The sequence below is a fragment of the Schistocerca piceifrons genome, chromosome 2 (assembly GCF_021461385.2).
Source record: "Schistocerca piceifrons isolate TAMUIC-IGC-003096 chromosome 2, iqSchPice1.1, whole genome shotgun sequence".
Taxonomy (NCBI): domain Eukaryota; kingdom Metazoa; phylum Arthropoda; class Insecta; order Orthoptera; family Acrididae; genus Schistocerca; species Schistocerca piceifrons.
In genome coordinates, this window is record NC_060139.1 from 919,198,299 (window position 1) to 919,223,324 (window position 25,026).

Here is a 25,026-nt window from a genome sequence, read left to right on the forward strand (position 1 = left end):
CCTTTGTTTTAATGATTGCCACTCCAATTCACGTATCATGTCCGTGATACTATCTCCCCTATTTTGAAATAATACAAGATGAGCTGTCCTTCTTTGTACTTTTTCGATGTCATCTGTCAGTCCCATCTGATGTGGATCCCACACCGCACAGCAGTACTCCAAAATAGGGTGGACAAGCGTAGTGTAAGCAGTCTCTTTGGTAGACCTGTTGCACCTTCTAAGTGTTCTGCCAATGAATCGCAGTCCTTGGTTTGCTCTACCCACAATATTATCTATGTGATCATTCCAATTTAGGTTATTTGTAATTGTAATCCCTAAGTATTTAGTAGAATTTACAGCCCTCAGATTTGTGTGACTTACTGCATAATCGAAATTTAGCTGATTTCCTTTAGTACTCATGTGAATAACTTCACACTTTTCTTTATTCAGGGTCAGTTGCCACTTTTCACACCATACAGATATCTTATCTAAATCATTTTGCAAGTCGTTTTGATCATCTGATGACTTTACAAGATGGTAAATGACAGCATCATCTGCAAAAAATCTAAGATGGCTGCTCAGATTGTCTCCTATGTCGTTAATATAGATCAGGAACAATAGAGGGCCTATAACACTTCCTTGGGGAACGCTGGATATTGCTTCTGTTTTACTCAATGACTCTGTCAATTACTACAAACTGTGACCTTTCTGACAGGAAATCATGAATCCAGTCGCACAACTGAGGCGATACTCCGTAGGCACGCAGTATGATAAGAAGATGCTTGTGAGGAACGGTGTTGAAAGCCTTCTGGAAATCTAAAAATATGGAATCAATTTGACATCTCCTGTCGATAGCACTTATGACTTCATGAGTATAAAGAGCTATATGTGTTTCACAAGAACGATATTTTCTGAACCCGTGCTGACTATATGTCAATAAATCGTTTTCTTCGAGGTACTTCATAATGTTCGAATACAGTATATGTTCTAAAACCCTACTGCAAATCGACTTTAGTGATATAGGCCTGTAATTCAGCGGATTACTCCTACTTCCCTTTTTGGGTATTGGTGTGACTTGAGCAATTTTTCAGTCTTTAGGTACGTATCTTTCTGTGAGCGAGTGGTTGTATATAATTGCTAAATATGGGGCTATTTTATCATCATACTCTGAGAGGAACCTGACTGGTATACAATCTGGATCAGAGGCCTTGCCTTTATTACACCGAGGATATCTACTTCTATGTTTCTCATCTTGGCAGTTGTTCTTGATTGGAATTCAGGAATATTTACTTTGTCTTCTTTGGTGAAGGAGTTTCGGAAAACCGTGTTTAATAACTCTGCTTTAGTGGCACTGTCATCAGTGACTTCACCGTTGTTATCGCGCAGTGAAGGTATTGATTGTGTCTTCCACTGGTGTGCTTTGTGTATGACCAGAATCTCTTTGGGTTTTCTGCCAGATTTCGAGACAGAATTTCATTGTGGAAATTATTAAAAGCATCTCGCATTGAAGTACGCGCCATATTTCGAACTTCTGTAAAACTTTGCCAATCTTGAGGATATTGCGTTCTTTTAAATTTGGCATGCTTTTTTCGTTGCTTCTGCAACAACGATCTGACCTGTTTTGTGTACCATGGGGGATCAGTACCATCACTTATTAATTTATGTGGTATATATCTCTCAATTGCTGTTGATACTATCTCTTTGAAAACATTCCACAATTTTTTTTCACTTACATGATCAGATCGGAAGGGGTAAAGACTGTTTCTTAAAAAGGCGTTAAGAGCATTTTTATCAGATTTTTTAAATGGATATACTTTGCGTTTCTTTTTGATGGTTGTAGGTGTTATGGTATTCAGCCTCGCAGCAACTGCCTTGTGGTCGCTAATCCCTGTATTCATCACAACACTCACTATTTGTCCAGGATTATTTGTTGCTAAAAGGTCAAGTATGCTTTCGCAACCATTTATGCTTCGAGTGGGCTGATGAACTAATTGTTGAAAATAATTTTCTGAGAAAGCATTCAGTACAATTTTGGATGTGCGTGCCGCCGGCTTTAAACATATAATTTTTCCAGCATATTGAGGGTAGATTGAGGTTACCACCAACTATAATTGTATGAGCGGCGTACTTATTTGAAATGAGGATCAAGTTTTCTTTGAACTGTTCAGCAACTATGTCCTCTGAGTCGGGGGAGGGGGGTCGGTAAAATGATCCAATTAATAGTTTAGTCCGATTGTCAGGTAGAACCTCTACCCTTACTATTTCACATGAACTATCTACTTCAATTTTGCTACAAGGCTAACTACCTCTGAAAGCAATAAATACTCCACCACCAACTGTATTTAATCTATCCTTTCTGAACACTGTTAGATCATTTGAAAAAAATTCAGCTGAACTTATTTCCGGCTTTAGCTAGCTCTCTGTACCTACAACTATTTGAGCTTCAGTGCTTTTTATTAGGGCTTGTGGGTATGGATATACAAAACAATAATCCCAGTGATAAATAGTAGCAGAAATGAAATTAACAATTTTCTACACATGAATTTTAGTGAAGTTTCAGTAGGAGAGGTGAAGGAATTCTGTTATTCAAGGTGCATAGTACAAAGGAAGTATCAGTACCAAGGAAAGTGTCGGTAGCGAGTGGGTGCAAGTGAATATAATTGTATAAACAGAGGAATTGTACTGGCACCAAATATTGGCATATAAAACATGGTATAGGTACTGAAAATTTGTATCTGTAATGTAGTACTATATTACAAACTGTGAAAATTCATTACCAAAGGAAGTAACAGGGCCAAGGGACACAACTAGAGCAGGCAAAAATAATTAATGATACAGTATTAAGCTGCTTGGGAGGGAGGGGGTATGCAATTGACAAAAATTAGAATGTTACAAATTATTAACAATTTTGGTTTTTGAAGAAGTATATTTCCTGCAGCAGGCTTTCTTAACAGAAACACATCTGTGGATTAGAAGAGCTTGTCAGTTATTGTTGCTCACAATATAGTATTATATTTTTTGTCATGAAGTGACCTCATTGACAGAGCAAATTGTCTAGTAATTATTTGTAAGTAAAGTATTAAAATTTAGCTCACCCACATAAAATTCATGATGGGATCACAAGTCACGTGATGCATTTTACCTGAAGGTAAGAGACTGCTCTTGAACTGTGTCATGTAACATTTTGCTAATATTTAACTATCACAGCCTCACCTTCATCTGAAATGGGAAGCTCTAAATTATGTATGAGTTGGAGAAATTTTCTTTTATTGGAAACATTATGATTCAGTACAAAACATTTTAAAGTATTGTGTTGCAAAAAGAAATTGCTTGTCCATTGACAGTTGAAGTTTACTTCACAGTTGATTCTCTTTTTCCCCATGAAAACATTTATTTGATGTTTTAGATTTCAATAGAAACCCTCCACTGCCCCACCCATGATTCTTTAATTAATGGAACTTTTGTGTATAAAATGGTTGCAAATATGTGATTACTTCACAAATGAGTTAATGTGTTAAATATTAAGCATGTAAGACTTTGATGCTGAATAAAATATGAACAACAAACACTTAATTGCTAATTGTTCTCTTTTAATATTCTGAGGAGCTGTAAGTAGGGAAAAAGCTTAGAAAGGGTTGGAAATTATGTGTAAAGTAGGTTGTAAATCAAATAACTTATGGGAATGCAGCTGGATTACATTATTGGCAACTGATGATTTTTTTTCCTCCCTTCTGTGGGAGGGAATGCAGAAATCCATGCAGAATTTAAGCAAAAACCTTCATCTCTACTTCTCTACCTACAAGGTTACTTGATAATTTCAACTGCTTCCTTAATAACACTATCCTAATATCTGTAACAGCATTCCAGAATGTCCATGTTTGTTATATTCCATAGAATGACTGGCACCAAGACAGTTTTCTGCAATAGCAAATTGCTTGGCTTTTGTAAACCTGTGTGATGCCTATGTTCAATACACTGGTCCTCTGAAGTCATGATAATCTGACCAATAAATGACATGCCATAACTGCAAGGAATGCAGTAGACACCCAACTTACACAAAACAAAATCATACTTAACAGAACTTAAAAATTGTCCTAATCTTAGTTGGGGGGGGGGGGGGGGGGGAGGTGTTAGTTGGGGGGGGGGGGTGTTAAAATCATTCCACATCATATTTTGACAAAATACTACTAATCCTGTTGGGAGTGCTCACCGCATAATGCAGAAATGCCATAAACCTCATTGTCACCTCAATATTATCATCATTCACCTGAAGCAAAGTTGATTGATAGTACAACACATGTCTGATCTGTCTTTCACTATATCCATTCTCATGAACGGTGACTTCAAGATGGTTCACTTGACTGACAAACTCTCAGGGTCTGAAATGATATGGGCCCTTTGAATCAAGGTACACTATCGATACTTTCTGGCATCAGTCATCTTTAGTTGTGTGGTTGTAGTGTTGTTTACCGTGTGTGTGTGTGTGTGTGTGTGTGTGTGTGTGTGTGTGTGTGTGTGTGTGTGTGTGTGTGTGTGTGTGTGTGTGTGTGTGTGAGGGGGGGGGGGGGGGGAGAGAGAGAGAGAGAGAGAATGTGTGCATTTTTTATTTTCCTGGAATTGCTCTGCAAACCAAGGTTGTTGATGATGTCACCTGGCTGCATTCTTGTAAGGTATTGGGACATTGTATACGCCAGGAAAACCTCAGGTCTCAGGTTGATAATCATTGAGTTCTATCATTCTCATATTTTTGATGAATACAGTCTGGGTAACGTGTGCACAATGAGTTACACTGCTGCTGACATACACATTACTTCTAATTTAATACTTGAGTTATTGTGTTAAACTTGTAATGTAAGATTAGTAGTAGTGTGTGACAGCATTTTATATTTTTAAATACAATCAATAATTGTATGAAACATTGAAAGTTAAATTCTTATTTCCCCTGGAAGCCATTAGAAAGGCAGCTTGCAACCGGGACTGGGTGATTTTAGCAGTTTAGTAATATAGATTTGTGTTGCTTTCTCGCTCCTATTGATAAATTGTGTAAATGAGCACCAATGACTGTGAATAAATAAAATAAAATAAAATTGTAGACCTTGTTATGGTAATGCTACTTACATAAAGCAGTACACAATTTGTACTGGTATGTAGAGCATTTTTCCACCTCTGAAGTAAAAGCTAACAAATCCAAAGCCTAAATATTGTATGATTTTATTATTAAAAGCAAAGAATAAGAAAATGTGCGTAATTACTGATACTTTATTTTTTTCTATCCTATATGTTTTACAACTTGTGTGAATCGTTCATCGGATTTGTTTGCTTAACTGGGGAAACTTCAGCTGTGCTGATAGTGTCTATATTGTGGTTAGTTGTTCCCTTAATAATTTACCATCTGTGATGACTCCTCTTAAATACATCTTGCCTAAATGTTATATATTTTCCATGGCATGACAGCACAAGAGGAATTCTGTTGTTGTCTCATAAATTTTCATACTCTCATCAACATACCAGGGTTCTGTTTTTCTCCCTCCCTCCCTCCCTCCCTCTCTCTCTCTCTTTCTCTCTCCCTCTCTCTCTCTCTCTCTCTCTCTCTCTCTCTCTCTCTCTCTCTCTCTCTCTCTCTCTCTGAGAAATGAAAAGTGTGTCACAGACAGTAATTTTATTTTTATTTGGTTGTGATGCTAGCCAAAGAATAATTTTCAGGAACTTTATTTTCAGAGCTTGAGGGTACCATCTGCACAACATTTCCAGCTGCATGATTTCAAGTTTGATGATATCAGTATGGATGATGATGATACACTGAAGGTACTGGTTTTGTAAAATAGATTTCAATACATACATAGAAAATTAAAAATGATTTTGAACAAAGTACTTGTTATGATGTAACATCTGTATTTCCTCCATGGTGTGGAAACTGTGTGCAGTATAAAAATAAGACAGAATGCCTTTTATTTATTTGTACCTTGTAAACATCAGTCCAGATGATTTTTTATTTATTTATTTATTTGTTTTATTGCAGGCTTGTATTAGAATGTTCCTAGATTTGGATTTCATTGAGAGATTTCACATTGATTATGAAGTCCTATGTAGGTGGCTACTGAGCGTCAAGAAGAACTATCGCAATGTGACATACCACAACTGGAGGCATGCATTCAATGTGGCACAGATGATGTTTTCCATTATCACAGTGAGTCACGATTTTTATCTGTGTAAAACTGTGTAGTACTATGACACATTCAGTAAATGATTTCTTTCTGTTTTAGGCTACGCAGTGGTGGAAAATATTTGGGGAAATAGAGTGTCTCTCTTTGATAATTGCATGCCTTTGCCATGATCTTGATCACCGAGGGACTAATAATACTTTTCAGATAAAGTAAGCCATATTTGTTTTCGTTATGTTGGTCTTAATAGTTAACAGAATAATAATGCTTAACAGCATTTGATAATAACAGCAAATATGAATGTTAAAATTTAACTTGAAGTTTAAAAACATGCATGTTGAAAATTCTATCTCATTATGTGCTTACATACTTCGTTGGTGTAATTCATTATTTACTTTGTTTGTTATAAAGCACAATTTTAGTAAGAAATAGTTCTTTAGTAACAGTAATATGAATTCATATAGATACTCACCACATAGAGGAGGGATTGAGTGGCAGACAGGCAATTTTAAGGCAAATTTAAAAGTAGACTAAAAGTATCGAAGCCCTCTTCAGTTTGAAGAAAAAAAATCCCACCCATTCATATACACAGCTGGGCCTCAATGCTAAGAGACAACAGAGACCATGTGAGTTGTGCTTGATTTTCTAAATCCAAAGGAGGTCTTTGTCTAATAGCTAGTCCACTTGTAAGTGTGCTGGTCTGCCACTTAGCCCTTCCTCCCTGTGGTGAAAAGCAATCACTCCTAATTCATGCTTACATAGTTCTGTCCCAGATTTTCCATTGTTAGAAATGTAATGTACAGTGTGTGGTGTCTAAGCTTAGAGCTTAGTTACGTATGCAGCATGCAAATACTATGGACAGTGAAAAATGTGGAAATGTTAATTGTAACTCAAGCAAGTGGTAGATTGCACAATGTGCTTTTGTTCTGGCAGATAAAAAACAACATTGCTGAAACACCATTAATCCATTATTTTTGGCCCAGTATGCACAAACAAGCCACTTGCACCATGCTGTTTCACTACGCCGTGGTAGGGCCAAGTGAAAAAGACACTTACTTGCACTTCTGCTAGTGTCTTGATAGTGTACAAGACAAAACCCCACCAGAACACATTTACCTTAATACTGGATACAAACCATTGAACCTATGGGTTGGAGCTTTGTAACAATTGCCTGCTTATAGATAATTTAGGAAAGTGCACACAGCACCCAGTCTCCATTACAAAACTAATTAGAAGGTATTGAGTGGGAAAGGTTTGTTGTGATAGCCAGACATGGACTGAAGTACCACTTAAAAAAAAGCTTGATGTAATTGGAAGAACATAGGCTCTGTAAAACAATAAGAGGTCTGTTCAAAAAATTCTGGAACTTGGTCCACAAAATTTTTCTATGCATACCTTTTACTTATTATGCATGGCCTCCTTTGAAACAGTCTCCTCTGCAATTGATACACCTTTCCCAATGCCATTTACACTTCTGGAAACAGTCTTCGTACACCTCTTGCTGGATCATGCAAAGTGTCACCTGTGAATTTTCTTTTATCTCATCTATCATTGTTTCAACTTTGGAAATAAATAAAGTGTGCATGGACTAGGTCTGGAGAGTATGGGGGATATGGCAGCGCAGTGATTTCATTTTTTGTGAAGTAGTCATGCACCAACTGGGATGAATGTGTTGGCACGTAATCATGATGCAAGAGCTATCAATTGTCTCACCACATTTTAGACCGTTTCCTCCTCACATTTTCTCACAGGCATCGCAGCACATCCCAATAGCCACATTGATTAATAGTTTGTCCCTGTGGTTTGAATTCATGATGAACTAATCCTTCAAACTCAAAGGAAACTATTAGCATGGCTTTGACATTTTACCTGACCTGATGAGCTTTTTTTGTTCTTAGAGAACCTTTTCTGGCACATTGTGAAGATTGAATCTTGGTCTCAACATCATAACCATAGGCTCACATGTTGTCACCAGTTATGATTCAAGGAACATCTTGTTCTCATTTGCCCAACACAAAAGCTCTTCACAGATTGTGAGGTGAAGGTATTTCTGTCTTCACTCATGAGCCATGGGACAAACTTGGCAGCAATACGATGCATACCAAGATGCTGTGTCAGGATTTAATGATATGATCCAACTGAGATCTGCAATGTTACATTATTCTGCAGTGTCTTGGACAGTTAGTCTTCAATTGCCATGCACAATCTCCTTCACATTCCCGACATGAGCATCATTGATAGACGTCCTGAACGAAGGTCATCCTTAACTTTCATCTAGTCATTTTCAAACCATGTGAATGACTCGTAACACTGATTATGGCCTAAATACTCATCACTGCAGGTGTCCTGAATCATTTGGTATGTCTCTGTAAGGATTTTCTTGAGTTTCATGCAAAGTTTAACGTAGACGCGTTGCTCCTCTAACTCCGCCATCTCTTAATTTGTAAACTGTGCAACACAGCATTCTACTCCAGTACAGCCCTGAACAATAACTAATGGACATAAAGCAATGAAGCTTCTAGCAGTTACATATCAAACACAGGCATTTGCATGGATGCCAACTGCATTTCACTCCAACACGCCATTGGCCACAAATTATGAATGTTCTGGAATTTTTTGAACTGACCTTGTATGTAACAGAGAAAGCACTTTCCCAAACACAATAGTGCCTGGAACCAAAGCAGATAGAGCCAAACTACACAGAGCCAACCACCACTTCTATTAGCACTACTGAGGTGGCGTAAGTCCCTGTTCTGATAGAGCAACTAAGATATCAAAGTTGCTTTTATTACTAAACTGTATTCTATCATGAGGGTCGTATACAGTGCCTGTACCTACAATGCCCTTCTTTTAGCGATGAAATTAATTCCACAAAACAGACTGAGTACCTTCAGGGAGGCAGTGCTAATCATGACCCTGCAGCCATCAGTGGTACAAAACTTCTGTTAAGATGAAACAGACATGAAGCATTAGCATGTTGAAGACCAACTCGAAAGTTGTAGCAGGTTGCTGCACTGTGCAGCTGACTTTAATGTCAGTGGATGACATTACATTAACAATTGGATCGTGGTGATGGTATGTGATACTCCCTCATCATAATGCATCTTGTGAAAAGATCAAGCAGATACTGCAATTTTTCAAGAGTTGCTGGTAGCATAAGCTCCCAAAGATGCATGGTTAATAGTCAAGACACTTTCAGCTGTATTAGCAGATGACAGCCCCATTTATCACTTCTGTTTGATAATCAACAGCCATAATTGTTAATTATTCTTTCTTTGAAAAGTTTTTTTTTTAAATTTAATAAAGTTTGTTCAACCACATTGCCATACCTCTCACTGCTTGTCTCTTAATATCACAGGCAGAATGTACAAAAAACATATGACCTATTTTACGTCTGTGCTCCCGTTTGGCCAAATTGATTGTTTCCTCTGACTTGTGTCATTGCAGAGATTCTATGCTGTAACATAACATTTCACTAAAGACGAAAAACACAATCTGTATTTGGTACCATAACCTTCACAGAAAGCAGGGCCCACACCAGTGTCTCCCCATGTCACATCAGCCAGTGACCTTATCCTGTAGACTTCTCTGTGAGAAATGTTGTAATGTTAACCATGTTACCTTTCAATGTGTTAACCCCAAGTAAAGTTTTCTGTTCATTGTCACTCATGAGAACATTATATACCATGCAGTAACCAATAGCATTTTCTAATACATGACACTGACTTTTCATACACTGACTTTGACACAAAAGAATAGACATTGATGCTGTATTTACCAAATATGCTTGATGATGGTTGCCTACATAGTTTAATCCATTTGGGTCCATACGACATAAATTGTTTCCTTCACACATCAAAATATTTTTGCGTGTCATTTTATGTGAGGCTACGCAGGAACTTGGTGTCTTTTGGTTTTCAGTGGAGTGAAAGATAACGTTTGTAGTAAACTGCTTATCTGCTGCAATGAATTGACTAATTTTGATGAAATTTCTTACGGTGTAAGGAAAGAGACAATTAAATGTCAAAAAACAGCTGCACAGTAATATGTCATGACAAATAGTACTCTAGGGAAGCAGTCTCAGTTATTTTGTTTCATTATAGTATACCATCTATAAATCATGTTGCATAATGTGATAGATTACTTGTTTTAATTGTGTTGTTTACTGATTTAGTTTGGTAGAGGAAAATAAAACTGGAGAATTGCACCAGAAGAATGAAATTTAAGAAAATATTATGGTGTGTATCTAACACTAAAAATATAAATAAATGGATAATGTAATTTTATGATCTGTCATAGTGTCATGAAAATGTTCCTCAGTTTTCATTTTCATTCTTCTGGTGCAGTTTTCCATTTTTATTTTCTGCACACTAAACTGAGGAATAATGAATCACTAACTTATGGAAGTAAGAGTATGAAGATTTATTTGAAGTTGGAACAAACAGTTGGAAATACGAGTAAGAAAGAAATTAGTAATGTTGTCACAAAGTAATTTAGACCAGTTTCTGATCTTTCTTTCAACAGAGCATCATCACCTCTTGCCCAGCTCTATTCTACATCGACCATGGAGCATCACCACTTTGACCAGTGCCTCATGATCCTCAACAGCCCGGTAATATTTTTTAATGGTCAAGTTTGGTATTTAATTGTAATATAACTTGTTTTTACCTTGGTCTATTTTATTGTAACCTAAACTATTACAGTTTCCTTCTTGGGATTATGTTATCATTTTGAAAAGGAGAATTTTTATGCCCAAATGGTTTATATGTGAAAATTTAGGTTAAACTCTGAATGCACACACATTTCTAATCTTTTCACTAAGGTCTCCTTGTTGCAGAGTGAGAATTTTAGTCCAAGAATGTTGATAACTATACCTGTATCAGAAGAGCAAAGTGACAGAGCAAAACAGAGTTGAGCATAAGAGAGGGTGATGTTGTTGCTTTGCTGTTTCATGTGTGTGCTATCCAGTTGCATACTGAATACCTTCCTCTGCTCCTTTTAACTATGCAGTATTTAGTTTGCCGTATACAGTTGTTAATATCCTTACTGCTTAGTGAATGCACTCCCATGGATAAATGATACCTTTTCGTATTGTTTGTATATCTCAGTAAAAGGAATAGTGCATGAACTGTCTTTTACGATAAACAATTTGAATTCATCTTTAATTTGCATATTAAATATGAAAGGGGTACTCAAATGAGTCTGAATTTTTCATGCAAACATAACAAAATTAAAATAATGTAAGTTGCTTAAATATTTAGCAGTCACTGAAGTGTGCATGTGGTAAATAATACTTGTGTAGAGGAGTATAATAGCAATATGAGATTTATTATGGAAGTGTAGTAAACATCACTCACTCAAAATCCAAAACATAAACCATGTCTTCAAACACTGAAGAGAGAAGAATTGAAGTACTTGGCAGATGAAAGTGTGGAACCTCAATTTAGAAAGTAGTAGGCTGTTCACCTTACCTTTTGCATAATTAAATGAATGCACAAATAAATTATTCATGTATCAGTGGAAAGAACTGTCTTCTGTACATATTGTTTTATCTTATTGTATTTGTATTTTCTTTATATTTGACTCAACATGTAACATGCAATAACTCAAAATAAGCTTTGTGTGTTATCACTTTTTTATCCCCAAGCCTTCAATTTTGCCAAAAGGTAAATGCCATTTAGTTCAGAGCCCCAGGCTGTTTCAATGGCTGTTTTACCTCACTCCCATGGCATTATTTGTGTCACTAATCCCTTTGACAATTCCTGAATATCTGCCACAGTGAAGCTTTGATTATTTGTTGCCATATAATGCTTGATCTGTACCCAAATAATTTCGGTGATGTTCAGTTGGCTGTGGTGTGGTGGAAACCTGACAGTCATGTGGCCATGTTCCTTAATTACCTCATCAGTAACATACTGTTAAAACGGTATTTTGTTTTACAAGTGCCATGAGCTAAGCACTTAGCAGTTCATCCTGGATTTGCACACTGTGATTTTTGTTGCCATCATTGGAACTTTATTAGTAATAACTGAACAGTAGCATGCATTATCCATTACAATGACAGATGGTGACTTACAATTTGTAGTAGATACCCCTTGAACCCTTTAGGAAAACTCTCACAATTCATCTCCATGTGATAATGATCTATTTTCCTCAATTTTTAAAACACCAGACAGTTCAGTACAAATCTAGAAGAAATTCCAGTGTGGAAGACAATAATTCTTGTGCCTTTTTTGTGTGAACAACAGTATTTCCACATATATTGTTGTCTGTCCAGTCTCATCTGATGTAATAACTGGCATTTATTAATGTCTTCAGACTACATCTTAACAGTTTCTTAGTAACTGACAATGGTACACAAGAAGGTCACTTCTTTTCATTATAATTTTGTGTTCATTAATTTTTTTGTCTGAAACTAAGGATTCTGACATATATTAACGAATGTGACCTACTACATCTGAATAATTTCATCTTGTGAAGAGTAACACACAATTTTTTTATGGCTGATTGTTCTTTTATCTTGTAATGCTGATATATTCGGCAACAAACAGCTTCTTATTAGCATGACTCTTAAGTTTGTTACTTGATGTCATGTCTTCCACCTTTGACCAGGTGTCTATAGCTGAGATGAATCAGTCTCTTTCTTTCCTGCACAGTACTTTCACTTGCAAACTTTCGTGACAGTATTTTTATGAATCATGCCTTTGTCTCTCTTTTTCGAAATATTCCTGCACTGAGCACACACATTAATGTGTGTAACCATGTAGAATGTGTGCAGAGTGCTGAACTATCCATCCAGTAACCACACTTTTCAACAGCCTTCAGCTACAAGCTTCAGACAATCTGTTGCACAAAATAAACACACTGCACAGAGAAACAAAGTATACTATGAAAACGGATCACAACTGTTGGGCTGCTGGCCACATGCATTGTTCCGCAGCAGGGTGGTGCCCATGTATCACAGTGATTTGACGGTGCTGAATGGAGCAAAAGGCTGACCACATGCTTTCCTGATTGGTTATGGCTATGGTAGCAGCCCCTGAAATGGCTAGATGTCAATCACTTTGTTATTCTGATCCAGGAATACATATTCTACTGTTGCCACTGTATATGCTTTATAGTGTCTTGTGCTTCACTATTCATTTCATCTCTATTTAATGGACTTTTATACTGCTAGGAAAGTTACAGAATCTGTAAATTTGCAGGGTTTATGTAACTGTAATCATTTGATGTCTTCCATCTAAACATATAACACAAGTTAAGTAGACAACTTTTAGCAAGAAACCTCAAAATTGAGAAAGCAGTGAGGAAATACATTTAATTTAATCTCGAAAATTTAGAGCTGCACAGTTTTATTCCCATTGGAAGTAGTGAAGTGATGAAGGAAGAATTTTTTTGGGTGTGTTTGAGAGTGGGGCAGGGGGTGGAGAGAAAGCTTGAAGCTGTTTAGAATGTTATATTTACAAATACAAAACAAACATGAAAGACAGCTTCAAATGAAGAGACGATAATAGGGTGCAGATTTTTAATTGATAGCCTCACTGAAATGGTGTGTCTTACAATTATCAGTCTTTAGGGTGAATATCAGGAAACACCTACTAGTGAGTTAGAGTTTCTGTGCACAAGGTTCAGTTTCTTTTTTTTTAATCTTAATACTTGTAAGGCATCTTACAAACAGGAGAGTGGCAGTCATGGACATCTTATATAGAGGATAGAAGAAAATAAAATGTAATATAAGATGTTAGAAAGTATGGCTAATGGCCAGAGAGGAACCTACTTAATAAAGAACAAGGACATGGGCCTCTGCCACTAATGTAGAGTATTTTCATGATTGTTTCCAATTTTGCAGTATTTAGACAGGTTGTGCTGGTTGAGATTGTTGGTTGTTTGTGATTTACTTAGCATAATGAGTTTGTAAAGTGACAGTAAGTATTCAGCCAATGTCACTAAAAATTTTGTATTGGGATACAGTAGCCACTACTGATAGTATGAAAAGTTATTATGCAGAGTAGATTGTAGTTTTAAGGATGAGTTTTATGAAACTGTAACCTTGCTTGAAGTAGCTGAAACTTTCTATTTGTAAGAAGTATTTTCTGTGGCATGTAGCTGCCTATATTTGGGCCAAGCTGAAATAATGAGAATAATTAAAGGTATGTGGAAAATTGGTTGTGAAAGGACTTTTCTCTTTTTTTGTATACAATTGAGGAACTGTCTAAAGCAAGGGCTCCGCTGAATCATATGTTCTATTTGGAGAGAGCTATGTCAAAACAAAACTTTGCTTAAACAGATGTGATGTGCCAGATAAGTAGTTCATAAATAGCTGCAGATCGGTATATGTTTATTACAAATACAAAGTAGATGTTTGCAGTTTTCATCTATAATAGTGTTCGATTAGCAATTCAGTGTGGTTGTGCTTTTGAAAGAGAAGATTAATGACTTGTGGAATATTATGTAGAAACCTTAGTTTTCAAATTAATCATGTTTTTAAAGACTTCACATTACTGAACTATTTTTTTTTTTCTTTCTCTTCAGGGTAACCAAATACTTGCCAATGTCTCACCAGATGAATACTCGAGGATTATTAAAGTTTTAGAGGATGCTATATTGTCTACAGATCTGGCAGTGTATTTTAGGTAACTTTTATCATAACTTTATCATACCTGTAGAATAATGGATAATTAAGCCTTCAGCAAATTGCATTAAACCCTTAGGTCTCAAACAATTGAGTTTAACTAAATTTCTTTAAGAATATTCTAAACAAATTTCTTTCAGAACAGTTGAGATAATTTAATTGTAAATATGAAAGACGGGCACAGATATAAGGACATTAGCCTATTTCACAATTTTGGAGAAATCAACTTTATTTCAGTAGAGACTTTGTTGAATAGTAGGAAAAAAAAAAGAGGTTTCATTTTCCATGTCACAATGTTTCCTCACCATTGCACTCTTTAGGTGAACAAACCATCAATGAAAGCATCCTAATGTGCACTTTCTGTTGTTCTGTTGTTTGTCATTGTTTTATAATAATATGTTTAACAAAATTAAAGTTGTGTGGGGTAGCATTTCCAAATTTTTGCACAAAGTAGGTAAATGGTAAATTTCTGGGGGGTTCAAATAGTCTTTTGTGCAGTTATTTCTTCTACTAATATGACACTCTTTCTTCTTGCCTCTAAGGAAGCGAGGCACTTTTTTCAGTTTGGTTCAGTCCGGAACGTATAACTGGATGCGTGACGATCACCGAGAACTGCTGAGAGGAATGACGATGACCGTCTGTGATCTTGCAGCCATCACAAAACCATGGGACGTAGAGAAGAGGGTATGTCAGCATTTATTAAATAAAATTATCATTTGTTTTTGATAAGTAGTGTTGGATATAGGCTAGAAATAGAAAATAGTGAAATCTCACTATGCAAAATTGTTATGTTTAGGCAAAGATCAGTGAAGGAACTGGAACTGTCGTCAGACTTGATGCTCTATCATGTATCTGTTGTTACTGTTGATGCAGCTCTCCACACTAATCTGTCCTGCGCAAGCTCTTTATATCTCCATAACTCCTGCATCCTACACCTATTTGAACCTACTTACTGTGTTAATCCCTTGGCCTTCTCTGATTATTACACCTCACTTTTCATTCATTACCAAAGTGATAGTTCCTCGATGCCTCAAGATGTAGCCTACCAGCTGATCACTTCTTTTGGTCAAGTTGTGCCATAAATTTTGTTTCTCCCTAATTTGATTTAATACCTCCTCATTAGTTACTTGATCTACCCATATAATCTTCAGCAGTAATCTGTAGTGCCACATTTCAAAAGCTTCTGTTCTCTTTTTCTCTGAACTGTTTATCATCCACATTTCACTTCCATGTGAGGCTACACTCCAGACAAATCTAATTCCGTCAGTAGTCATCAAGTTACCTTCCATTAGGAATGTGGGTCTACTCAATGATTCTGATACGACTTTCAAACGATAGAGCACAACAATTAGTCATCCTTTGCTTTCAGGTTTTATTCAGCAAATCTAGATTTTGGCTAAAGCCTAGCCATTTTTAATGCACTATTTCATAGTATCAATGCATGTCCTAGTATGTCAGTCCTTGTTGTTTGGGCTTCTGTAACAGTTCATTCAAGACTCAATGAACTGTGACAGAAGCCCAAACAACTGGGACTGACATACTAGGACACGCGTTGATGATGTGAAATAGTGCATTGATAATGGCTAGGCACTAGCTGAAATCTAGATTTGCCAAATAAAACCTGAAAGAAAAGACGACTGACTGCTGTACTCAATCATTTGAAAGTCCTCTGTATTGCCTTATTTAATCTGACTACTTCCCATTACCCTTGGTTTACTTTTGTTGTTTTTTATCGTGCAATCTCTTTTCAAAACACTATTCATTCCATTAAGCTGCACTTCCAAGTCTTTTTCTGTCTCTAACAGATTTATAATGTCACTGGCAAATGTCAGAGTTTTTATTTTTTCCTCCTGAACATTAATTCCCTTTCCAAATTTCTCCTTGGTTTCCTCTGCTGCCTGCTAAGTGTACGTACTTAATAGTACTGGGGTTAGGCTGCAACCCTGTCTCATTTTTTTCTTGACCACTACTTCCCTTTCATGTTTTTTGACCCCAATAATAGCCATCTGGTTTCTGTACAAGTAGTAAGTTTCTAGTTCCTGTATTTTATCCTTGCCACATTCATAATTTTACAAAGAGTGTATTTCAGTCTAAATTGTCAAAAGCTTTCTCTCAATCTACAAATGGTATAGACATAGATCGGCCTTTCTTTAACCTATCTCCTAAGAAAAGTTGTAGGGTCAGTATTGCTTTGAGTATGTCTGCATTTCAGTGAAACCAAAACTGATCTTGCCTAAGGTTGTCTTCTACCAGTTTTTCCATTCTTGTATATTTATAAATTAGTGTCTGTATTTTGCAACCATGGCTTATTGAATTGATAGCTTAGAAATACTCGTACCTCTTAGTACGTGCCTTCTTTGTAATTGGAGTTATTTTGTTCTTCTTGAAGTCTGAGAGTATTTTGCCTGTGTTTTATATCTCGCACACCATGCAGAATAGTTATGTCTCAGTTGTCTCTCCCAAGGATCTCAATAATCCTGAGAGAATGTAGTCTTCTCCAAAACCTTTGTTTTGACCACATCTTTCAGTCCTCTGTCAAATTTTACTCTCAATACCGTAACTCCTATCTGATAGTCATTTGCTTTCTCTTCCACTTCTATAGTTTTGTCTTAAAGTTCACTTCCCTGCATTCCTTCCACCTTCCAACTCTCCCTTCTGTGCTTAGTACTGAAGTACCACCTCAACTCTTTATAGTCATACAGCTGCTTCTCCTTCCTCCAAAGGCCACTCTGTAGGTGGCATCTGTCTTTGTCCTAGTTAAGCATACTTCTACAAGCTTGTGTTTCTCATCTACCCATTCCTGCTTTGCCATTTTTCACTTTCTGTCATTGTTATTTATAGGCAGCTGTATTCCCTTTTGCCTGCTTCATTTTATACATTTTTATACTTTTTTTTCTCTTGCCATTTAAATTCAGTATCTCCCTGTGTCACCCAAGGATTTATAGTGGACCTTGTCTCTTTCCCTGTTTGAGTCTCTGCTGCTGTGTTTCATCTATCAGGGGTGCCCTATTGTATTCCTTTCCCCTGTTTCTATTAATTGTTGCCTAACACTTCCTCGTAAACTCTCAACCACCTCTATTTCTCTCACTCTATCCAGATCCCATTGCCTTAATGTCTACCATTTTGCAGTTACATAAGTTTTGATCTGCAGTTCATAACCAGTGTGTTACACTAAGAGTCCACATCTGCCTCTGTAAATGTCATACAGCTTAAAATCTGGGTTTGAAATCTGTCTTAGCATTATATGAGGCGACTTCAAACAGTAAGTTACACCTTATTATCACAGACTAAGTAACTTTTATCAAATGCTTCACCACACTTCTAAGTCAAACAGATGATGACACTATTTTCAACGTAGTCACCAAGTCTCTGTAAACAGTGGTTGGGTCTCGATGATAGAAAACTCTTCTAGGTCATAGAGCCATTGGCGAACAGCTGTGCAAGAATTCTCATCATTGCAAACTCTGCAAATCAATTCCTTGATTCCTGGAACATTGTCTTCGGTTCATCCCGATGGCCTTCCTTCCTGATGAGCAACAACCATGTCTGTGCAGCCTTGGTCAAATCGCTAGTACAATTTCACTACAACTGGAAACAACATTGCATTTGGTCCATATAGTCCACAACTTCATAGTGAACTTAAGTACAATTTTCAAGTTTTGCCCAAAAAAAATATGGTGTCCCGCATTCTTCAGCTTTGCAGTACATCTTCAGTTGCCACACCATTTCACTTTGATACGCCTATTATCTGCACTGTGGCAGAACTGTTTCTGCAAGAAACCCTAAACATGTGCTCTCTTCTGACAATGCACCACTCTTGTTGCGTGATGGTATTAGTGTGAGACAAGATCTGTAATTTGCACCACATACAATCAGTTAGAAATCTTCTGTTTTGTTGCAGGTCTCTTCCATGTATACAACCTTCTTACATGAATGATTCTTAAACTAAGTGTTCACAATGATTAAATTATTCTCTGTGCAAAATTCTACCAGGTAGCTTCTCCTTTCATTCCTTTCACCCACCCATGTTCTTCAGCTACTTTTCCTTCTCTTCCTTTCCTGCTATAGTATTCCCATCTCCCATCACAGTTAAATTTTAATCACCCCTAAATAACTGAATAATTTCACAGGTCTATCAGCAATATTATGCTCGTTCAATCCCTTTATCCATCAAGGCATCTATTTTCATCAAAATATCTTCACTTAACCCATATTTGGAAAATACTAAACAACTAGGCAACATTCTCAATACTGTTTCTCATTATCACTTTCTTTTTGATTGTGTTCTGTTAGTAGTTCCTCAAAATGACAAATATTGGTGTAGACATTAGCAACATAGTTACTGGTGTGTTCTTTGGATCATACAGAGCATTTATAAATGAATATCGGGGTTTTAATGCTTTATAACATTTATTACATTAAACTTACAGTTATAAATGATATGTCACGTTAAAGAGCAACTCAAACAGTTTTACCAAAAACCTTATAAATGTTCACTGGCATAGCAAAGTACGTGATTGGTTGAACTTCACTGTACCCAAGTGCTGGATAGGCCTCAAGGGGCCCAATGACAGAGCTTGCTTTGCATGGCCTCTACGTTCACCCGACCTAACACTATGCGATTTTTTCCCTCTGGGGCTTCATCAAGGATCATGTGTATGTGCCTTCGCTACCACCATACCTCCCTGAATTAAGAAACCGGATTGAAGCAGCTGTTGCTGCAATTACTGAAGACGTGCTTATCAATGTTTGGGAAGAACTTGGCTATAGACTTGATGTGTGCCGTGTGACAAATGGTGCTCACATTGAACATTTATAAGGTTCTTGGTAAAACTGTTTGAGTTTCTCTTTCATTTGACATATCATTTATAACTGTAAGTTTAATATAATAGATATTATAAAGCGTTCAAGCCCCGTTATTTGTTTATAAACACCCTGTATTTGTGATGTCTTACTATGATGTGATTTGTATCAGTAAGGTTACAAAATTTTGTAAATGAAAATATGGCTACATACTGACCATGAGAATTCTTGTGTTCTTACTTCTTATATGTTCATACTTTGCTCCTTTCTGTGCAAGAATAAAGTTAAGTTGTCAGTAGTAGAGGTCATGTAGGCGTTTGTTATGTTTCTGAATTCTGAATGCATTTTCAAATTGTGTCTGATTTGTTACAACAAATGACAAAGGAAAGTAATTGTTTTATGATGATGATGTTAGGATGCTTAGTTTTTTTAAAGTTGTTTACATGAGGTTTGAGGATTGATTCCAGATGTTACCCTTACAGTGTGAACTTCAAGAGTTTGCCAACATATAAAATGTGTGACAAGTAAAGAGACTGGTATCAGAAACGTTTACCCCAGACAGAGTTACAACTAACTTTCATGCCCTTCAGTATACTCGTCTCCGTTATCTATACACCACTACGTACATGTCTTCCATTGTTCAAAAGTAATGCTGTAGGTCATTCATTGACACCCTCTTCAACAACTCTGGTCTTCTTGCTTTCACCTCTTCAATGGACTGGTCTCGAGTCTTGGTCCAGCATACTGTTTTAATCTGCCAGGAAGTTTCATATTAGCACATACTCCACTGCAGAGTGAAATTTTCATTCTGGAAACAGCCCCAGGCTGTGGCTGCACCATGTTTCCGCAGTATCCTTTCTTCTAGGACTGTTGGTTCTGCAAGTTTCTCAGGAGGACTTCTGTGATGTTTGGAAGGTAGGAGACCAGGTACTGGCAGAGGTAAAGCTACGAGGACAGGTTGTGAGTCATGTGTGGGTAGCTTAGCTGGTAGAGCACTCGCCCACAAAAGGCAACAGGTCCCAAGTTCGTGTCTCAGTCTGGCACACAGTTTTAATCTGCCAGTAAGTTTAAGAATGAAAATGTGTTCCCTTCAATGCACTTTTGGTTTTCAGAAACAGATAAACATCACACGGAGCCAGAATTGGTGAATATGGAGGATCTTTGGCCACAGGAATGCAGATTGTTTGCTAAAAACTGTTTCACAGATATGGCGTTGTGGGATGACACTTTGTTCTGATGAAAAATCCATGCATCATTCTTCCACAAATCCAGTTTTTTCTTTCTTTTTCTTTCCCTAAACTTGATTAGGATTCTTTTAGTATTACTGATTAACGATTTGACGCTCAGGCACCCTTCCAGGCATGATAACGCTCCTGATATCGAAAAAAGAACTACCGGCAGTGCCTTCAATTTGCACTTACACATTTGTGCTTTTTTCTTTGTTTGGCAATGTGGGTGTTTCCTAGTGTATTGATTGACACTTTGTTTCAGGATTATACTGGAAGATCCATGTTTCACCGCATGTTATGACACATGTGAGCAAGTCCAATTCTTCACTGAGTCATTCCATGACATGAGAGGAAATGTTCTTCTGATGGTCTTTTTGTTCCGGAGAGAGATTTTGTGGAACTAGTTTTGCACAAACCTTTGTCATGTGTAATTCATCACACAAAATTTGTCTTACTATATTTTGTTCATCTTCACATCTGCAGTCATCCAAATGCTCAGACATCGATCATTCTACACAATTTTGTTAATTTTTTAAATGATTGCTCCAGTTCTTGAGCTCACGGATCAATGGGGACATCCATCACCCATTGCCTCTACAGATCACTGTTGGATATAAATATTTTTTGTTTTGTTGTCATTTATATTATTTTGTGAATACTGTTAATGTGTTTCAGTTTTTGATTTTCCTCAATGAAAATTTATATTAACATTTCAGGGGTGCCTTATGGTCTGAAAGTAATCTGTATAGATTGAAACTTGTCACCATTAATAAAATATCCCTAGCTTGCAATCAATATTGAGTGTGTATTACACTTGGATTTAGATCACTGCTTCTTCCAAATATGTTATCAAAAATCATAATGTGAACTTTCTGAAAACATGATGTTCTTATGTAAACCGGTGTACTGTGTGACAGTTGAGTATTTTGTTTTAGGTGGCAGAACTGGTGTCAAGTGAATTCTTTGAACAGGGTGATATGGAACGTCAGGAACTGAACATCACACCTATTGTGAGTACTATTTTTAAAATTTTGAAAGAAAATTTGGTATCATATTCAATAAAATTTTAAGCTTTTAGGATAACTGACACTATTTTTTCTACTGCATGAGCATATTAATTCAGATATTCCATGTCTTTTAATATCTCGATCTTTTCATTATCTGCCAAATGCTCATCAGCTACCATTATTTCCTCATTTTCAAATTAAGTGACAACTGAGAAATCAAGTTGAGTGTGGCAGAGCACACCTCTTTTAGAAAACAAGCTTTGTATCAAATTCACAACATCACAACTATTTTGTTGGTGTATGAAAGTGGGCTGAGTAGTATACTGTCTTCCTCTAGTCATAAATTCAAACAAAGATATTCCGCTCATGTTTACTTAAAACATGTCTGCCACAATTTTTCTTATTTATTTCATGAAAATATATCTCATCTACAGTTATAGTATGATTTAAAGGTAAGAGTATTTGTCATACTAAATAAGGAATGTTAAGGCAGGCCACACTTATTATTTTTGGTGAAACACTTTATCTTAAAATTTCAGGTATCCAAGAAACGTTTCTGGAACTTGATCTTTTAGGATAGCTTGTAACTCTTTCAGTGATGCTTTTTCAATCTTACTCGTGCCTGTAAAATGAGGAACCTCTGATGGTTTCTTTAGTTTTGGAAACAGACGAAGTCACATGGGGCCATTTCTTGCATGTATGGAGACTGGAGCATTGCATATTATTTTTGACCAAACCTTCAGAAACAACAAAGTGAGCAAATGTGTTATTGTGGTGAAAAAGTCATTAATTCTTATGCCAAGAATTCAAGCATCCCCCCCCCCTTTCCCCATGATTGCTTCATGCAAACTTGTAAGTAGCACTCCTTGTGGCGAGAATGCATGTCACATTATGCTGTTAAAATCAAGGGAGGCATTGAGTATATGTTTCACATTTGACTGCACTTGTTGAGTTTCTTTTTACTTGGCAGTCCAGGATGCTTATCCTCAAATGACTGAGCCTTGGTTTCAATGTTCTATCATGAAACACCTGTTTTATCACCTGTTTCAGCACATTTCAATAGTTCTGCATTATTGTTGACTTCATCTAATGACTTGTGACCAATTTACATTCACTGCTGTTTGTTTTCAAAATTCAACAATTTTAGAATAAACTTTAGTATCATATCCTTTACAACCAAAACTTCTCCAGAAATTTTTTATGATGGGCCACTTGATATGCCAACTTCATCAGCAACTTCTCTGACTGTGATTTGGAAATCATCCATAATAATTTCTTTCACTTTTTCCATGATTTCATTGGTTGATGTTATGTGAGACATCCATGGCGCTCATCATTTTCAGTGTCTTTGTGGACTTCTTCAAAACACTTACACCACTCATAAACTCTTCTTTCACCCATAGCAAGCTCACCAAAAGCTGTGTCTAACACTTCTAATACTTGATCCATTTTTATACATAATAAATAAACACCAATACTACAAAAATACATGTAATCTTTCTGATAGCTGATGTCTGACTAAATATCCAATTTGGCTAACAATGTACAAATAATTTTCGGGCATGTTTACCAACACAGCAGTGAAAAAATTACACTAATTGGACTAGTACAATATGTGAAATTACAATATGCACATTACTTTTTGACCACACCTCTTATCTGTTAGTGTTCTTTTTTCTAAATTTACTGCTTATTTTATACCCTGGGTAATGCTTCACATTTCTTACAGGATCTAATGAACCGAGAAAAGGAAGACCAGTTGCCCCTAATGCAAGTTGGATTTATAGATTCCATATGCCTTCCAATATATGAGGTAAGAGATAATTTCTAAGTTCATATCACTGATGCTTAACTGTTGTCCAGACTGAATTATCTCCCTTTCAAATATCCTTGCTGTGTAGCTCATTTATGAGAGTAACTTCACCTTTCTGAACATTCGAAGAGTGGAAATGGAAAACCCTCCAAGTGCCATATCTGACATTTGTCAGGAGGCATTTTATCCCTGTTTTTAGATAACTAATTTGTACCCAAAAAATTGAGAAAATATTCTGATACAACAGATTTATGCTGTGCACCATATCAATACAAAGAATAGTGAGAAAAATTAGAAACTTTACTAATAATGTTCTAAGTTCCTTATCAGGTAACTGACTGCTTCTAAGTGCCAATATGAAAGCTCTTGCAAGATGATTCTTGCAAAGAATAAAACAACCAGTCATTGTTAATATGTCTATTTATTTACACAAATACTGTCATTACCATTTTAAAATTGATGTGTTTATCATAAAATGGTTTTTCATGTTTGTATTACATTTTTTGTTGTTCACATTATTTGTTGGCTGTTTTCTTTCTCAGTAATTAATGTAACCAACAAGAAATGTAACAGAAATATGAATAGCCACCTGAAGATGAACCTTGTTGTAACAGAAATATGAATAGCCACCTGAAGATGAACCTATCAGTTGAACACTGGTAACAATGCTATTTTTATAATCAAATACCATCATCAAAAGTGGCTGGTTGCTGTTGCCTTCTTTGCAAGAATTAATTTGTGTTTTGTACAGAGCCACAGTCTCAGAAATGTCAGTTTTTGACAAAATAACAGGAAGGAAGTGTTTGTGTTTCTGCATTTGTGTTACCACAAATTAAATGCAGTACTTCACTATTAATGGTACTTGGAACAATGTTAGATTAAAAGTATCTGTGCCTGGCAAGAACACGTAATCAAGGAACAAACAAAGGTTGTTGTGAGTGGAGCACTTTATGAACACCAAGTACATAAATGAAAAAGCTAATGACCAAAGCAGAGTTGATATCCGGATAGCAGCTAGGTGAGGTTTCACAGAGCTCATGTGGTGTATTAAACAGGACTGGCCAGCAGCCACTCACTCAGATTCTTGCTGGTATTGGATCAGTCAACATGACCCTGTAATTGTGTCTCTTATGGTGCCAGATAGATACTAACAGTAGTGCCTCAGATCTGCTACTGACATATGCCATTTGTGGGACACAAGAGGTCTAACAGGGAGTGATTCCTGCACCCATGCAGGGTTTTGGACAGACTGACTCCACTGATAGGGATGGAGTGATAAACCATGAGGAAGCTGTGCAAGACATTGTTGGTAGATGGCATCTTCAAGGCCTTCTCCATGTGAGTCTTGAAGTGCAGACTATCCACTTAGCCGCTGCACAGGAGGCAGGGGGTAAAGGTGCAA

The 25,026-nt window shown here is 36.6% G+C and overlaps 1 protein-coding gene across 1 annotated transcript in view; it reads left to right on the top strand.

Annotated features, from left to right (window-relative positions):
* LOC124777345 (dual 3',5'-cyclic-AMP and -GMP phosphodiesterase 11-like) overlaps positions 1-25,026 on the top strand; it is a 338,752-nt gene that overhangs the window by 304,224 nt on the left and 9,502 nt on the right. Inside the window, exons 13-20 of the mRNA XM_047252710.1 lie at positions 5,698-5,784; positions 5,999-6,166; positions 6,243-6,352; positions 10,665-10,752; positions 14,673-14,773; positions 15,315-15,456; positions 21,740-21,814; positions 23,541-23,624. Of these exons, the coding sequence (XP_047108666.1) occupies positions 5,698-5,784; positions 5,999-6,166; positions 6,243-6,352; positions 10,665-10,752; positions 14,673-14,773; positions 15,315-15,456; positions 21,740-21,814; positions 23,541-23,624 (855 nt within the window). The remainder of the gene's footprint in view (positions 1-5,697; positions 5,785-5,998; positions 6,167-6,242; positions 6,353-10,664; positions 10,753-14,672; positions 14,774-15,314; positions 15,457-21,739; positions 21,815-23,540; positions 23,625-25,026) is intronic.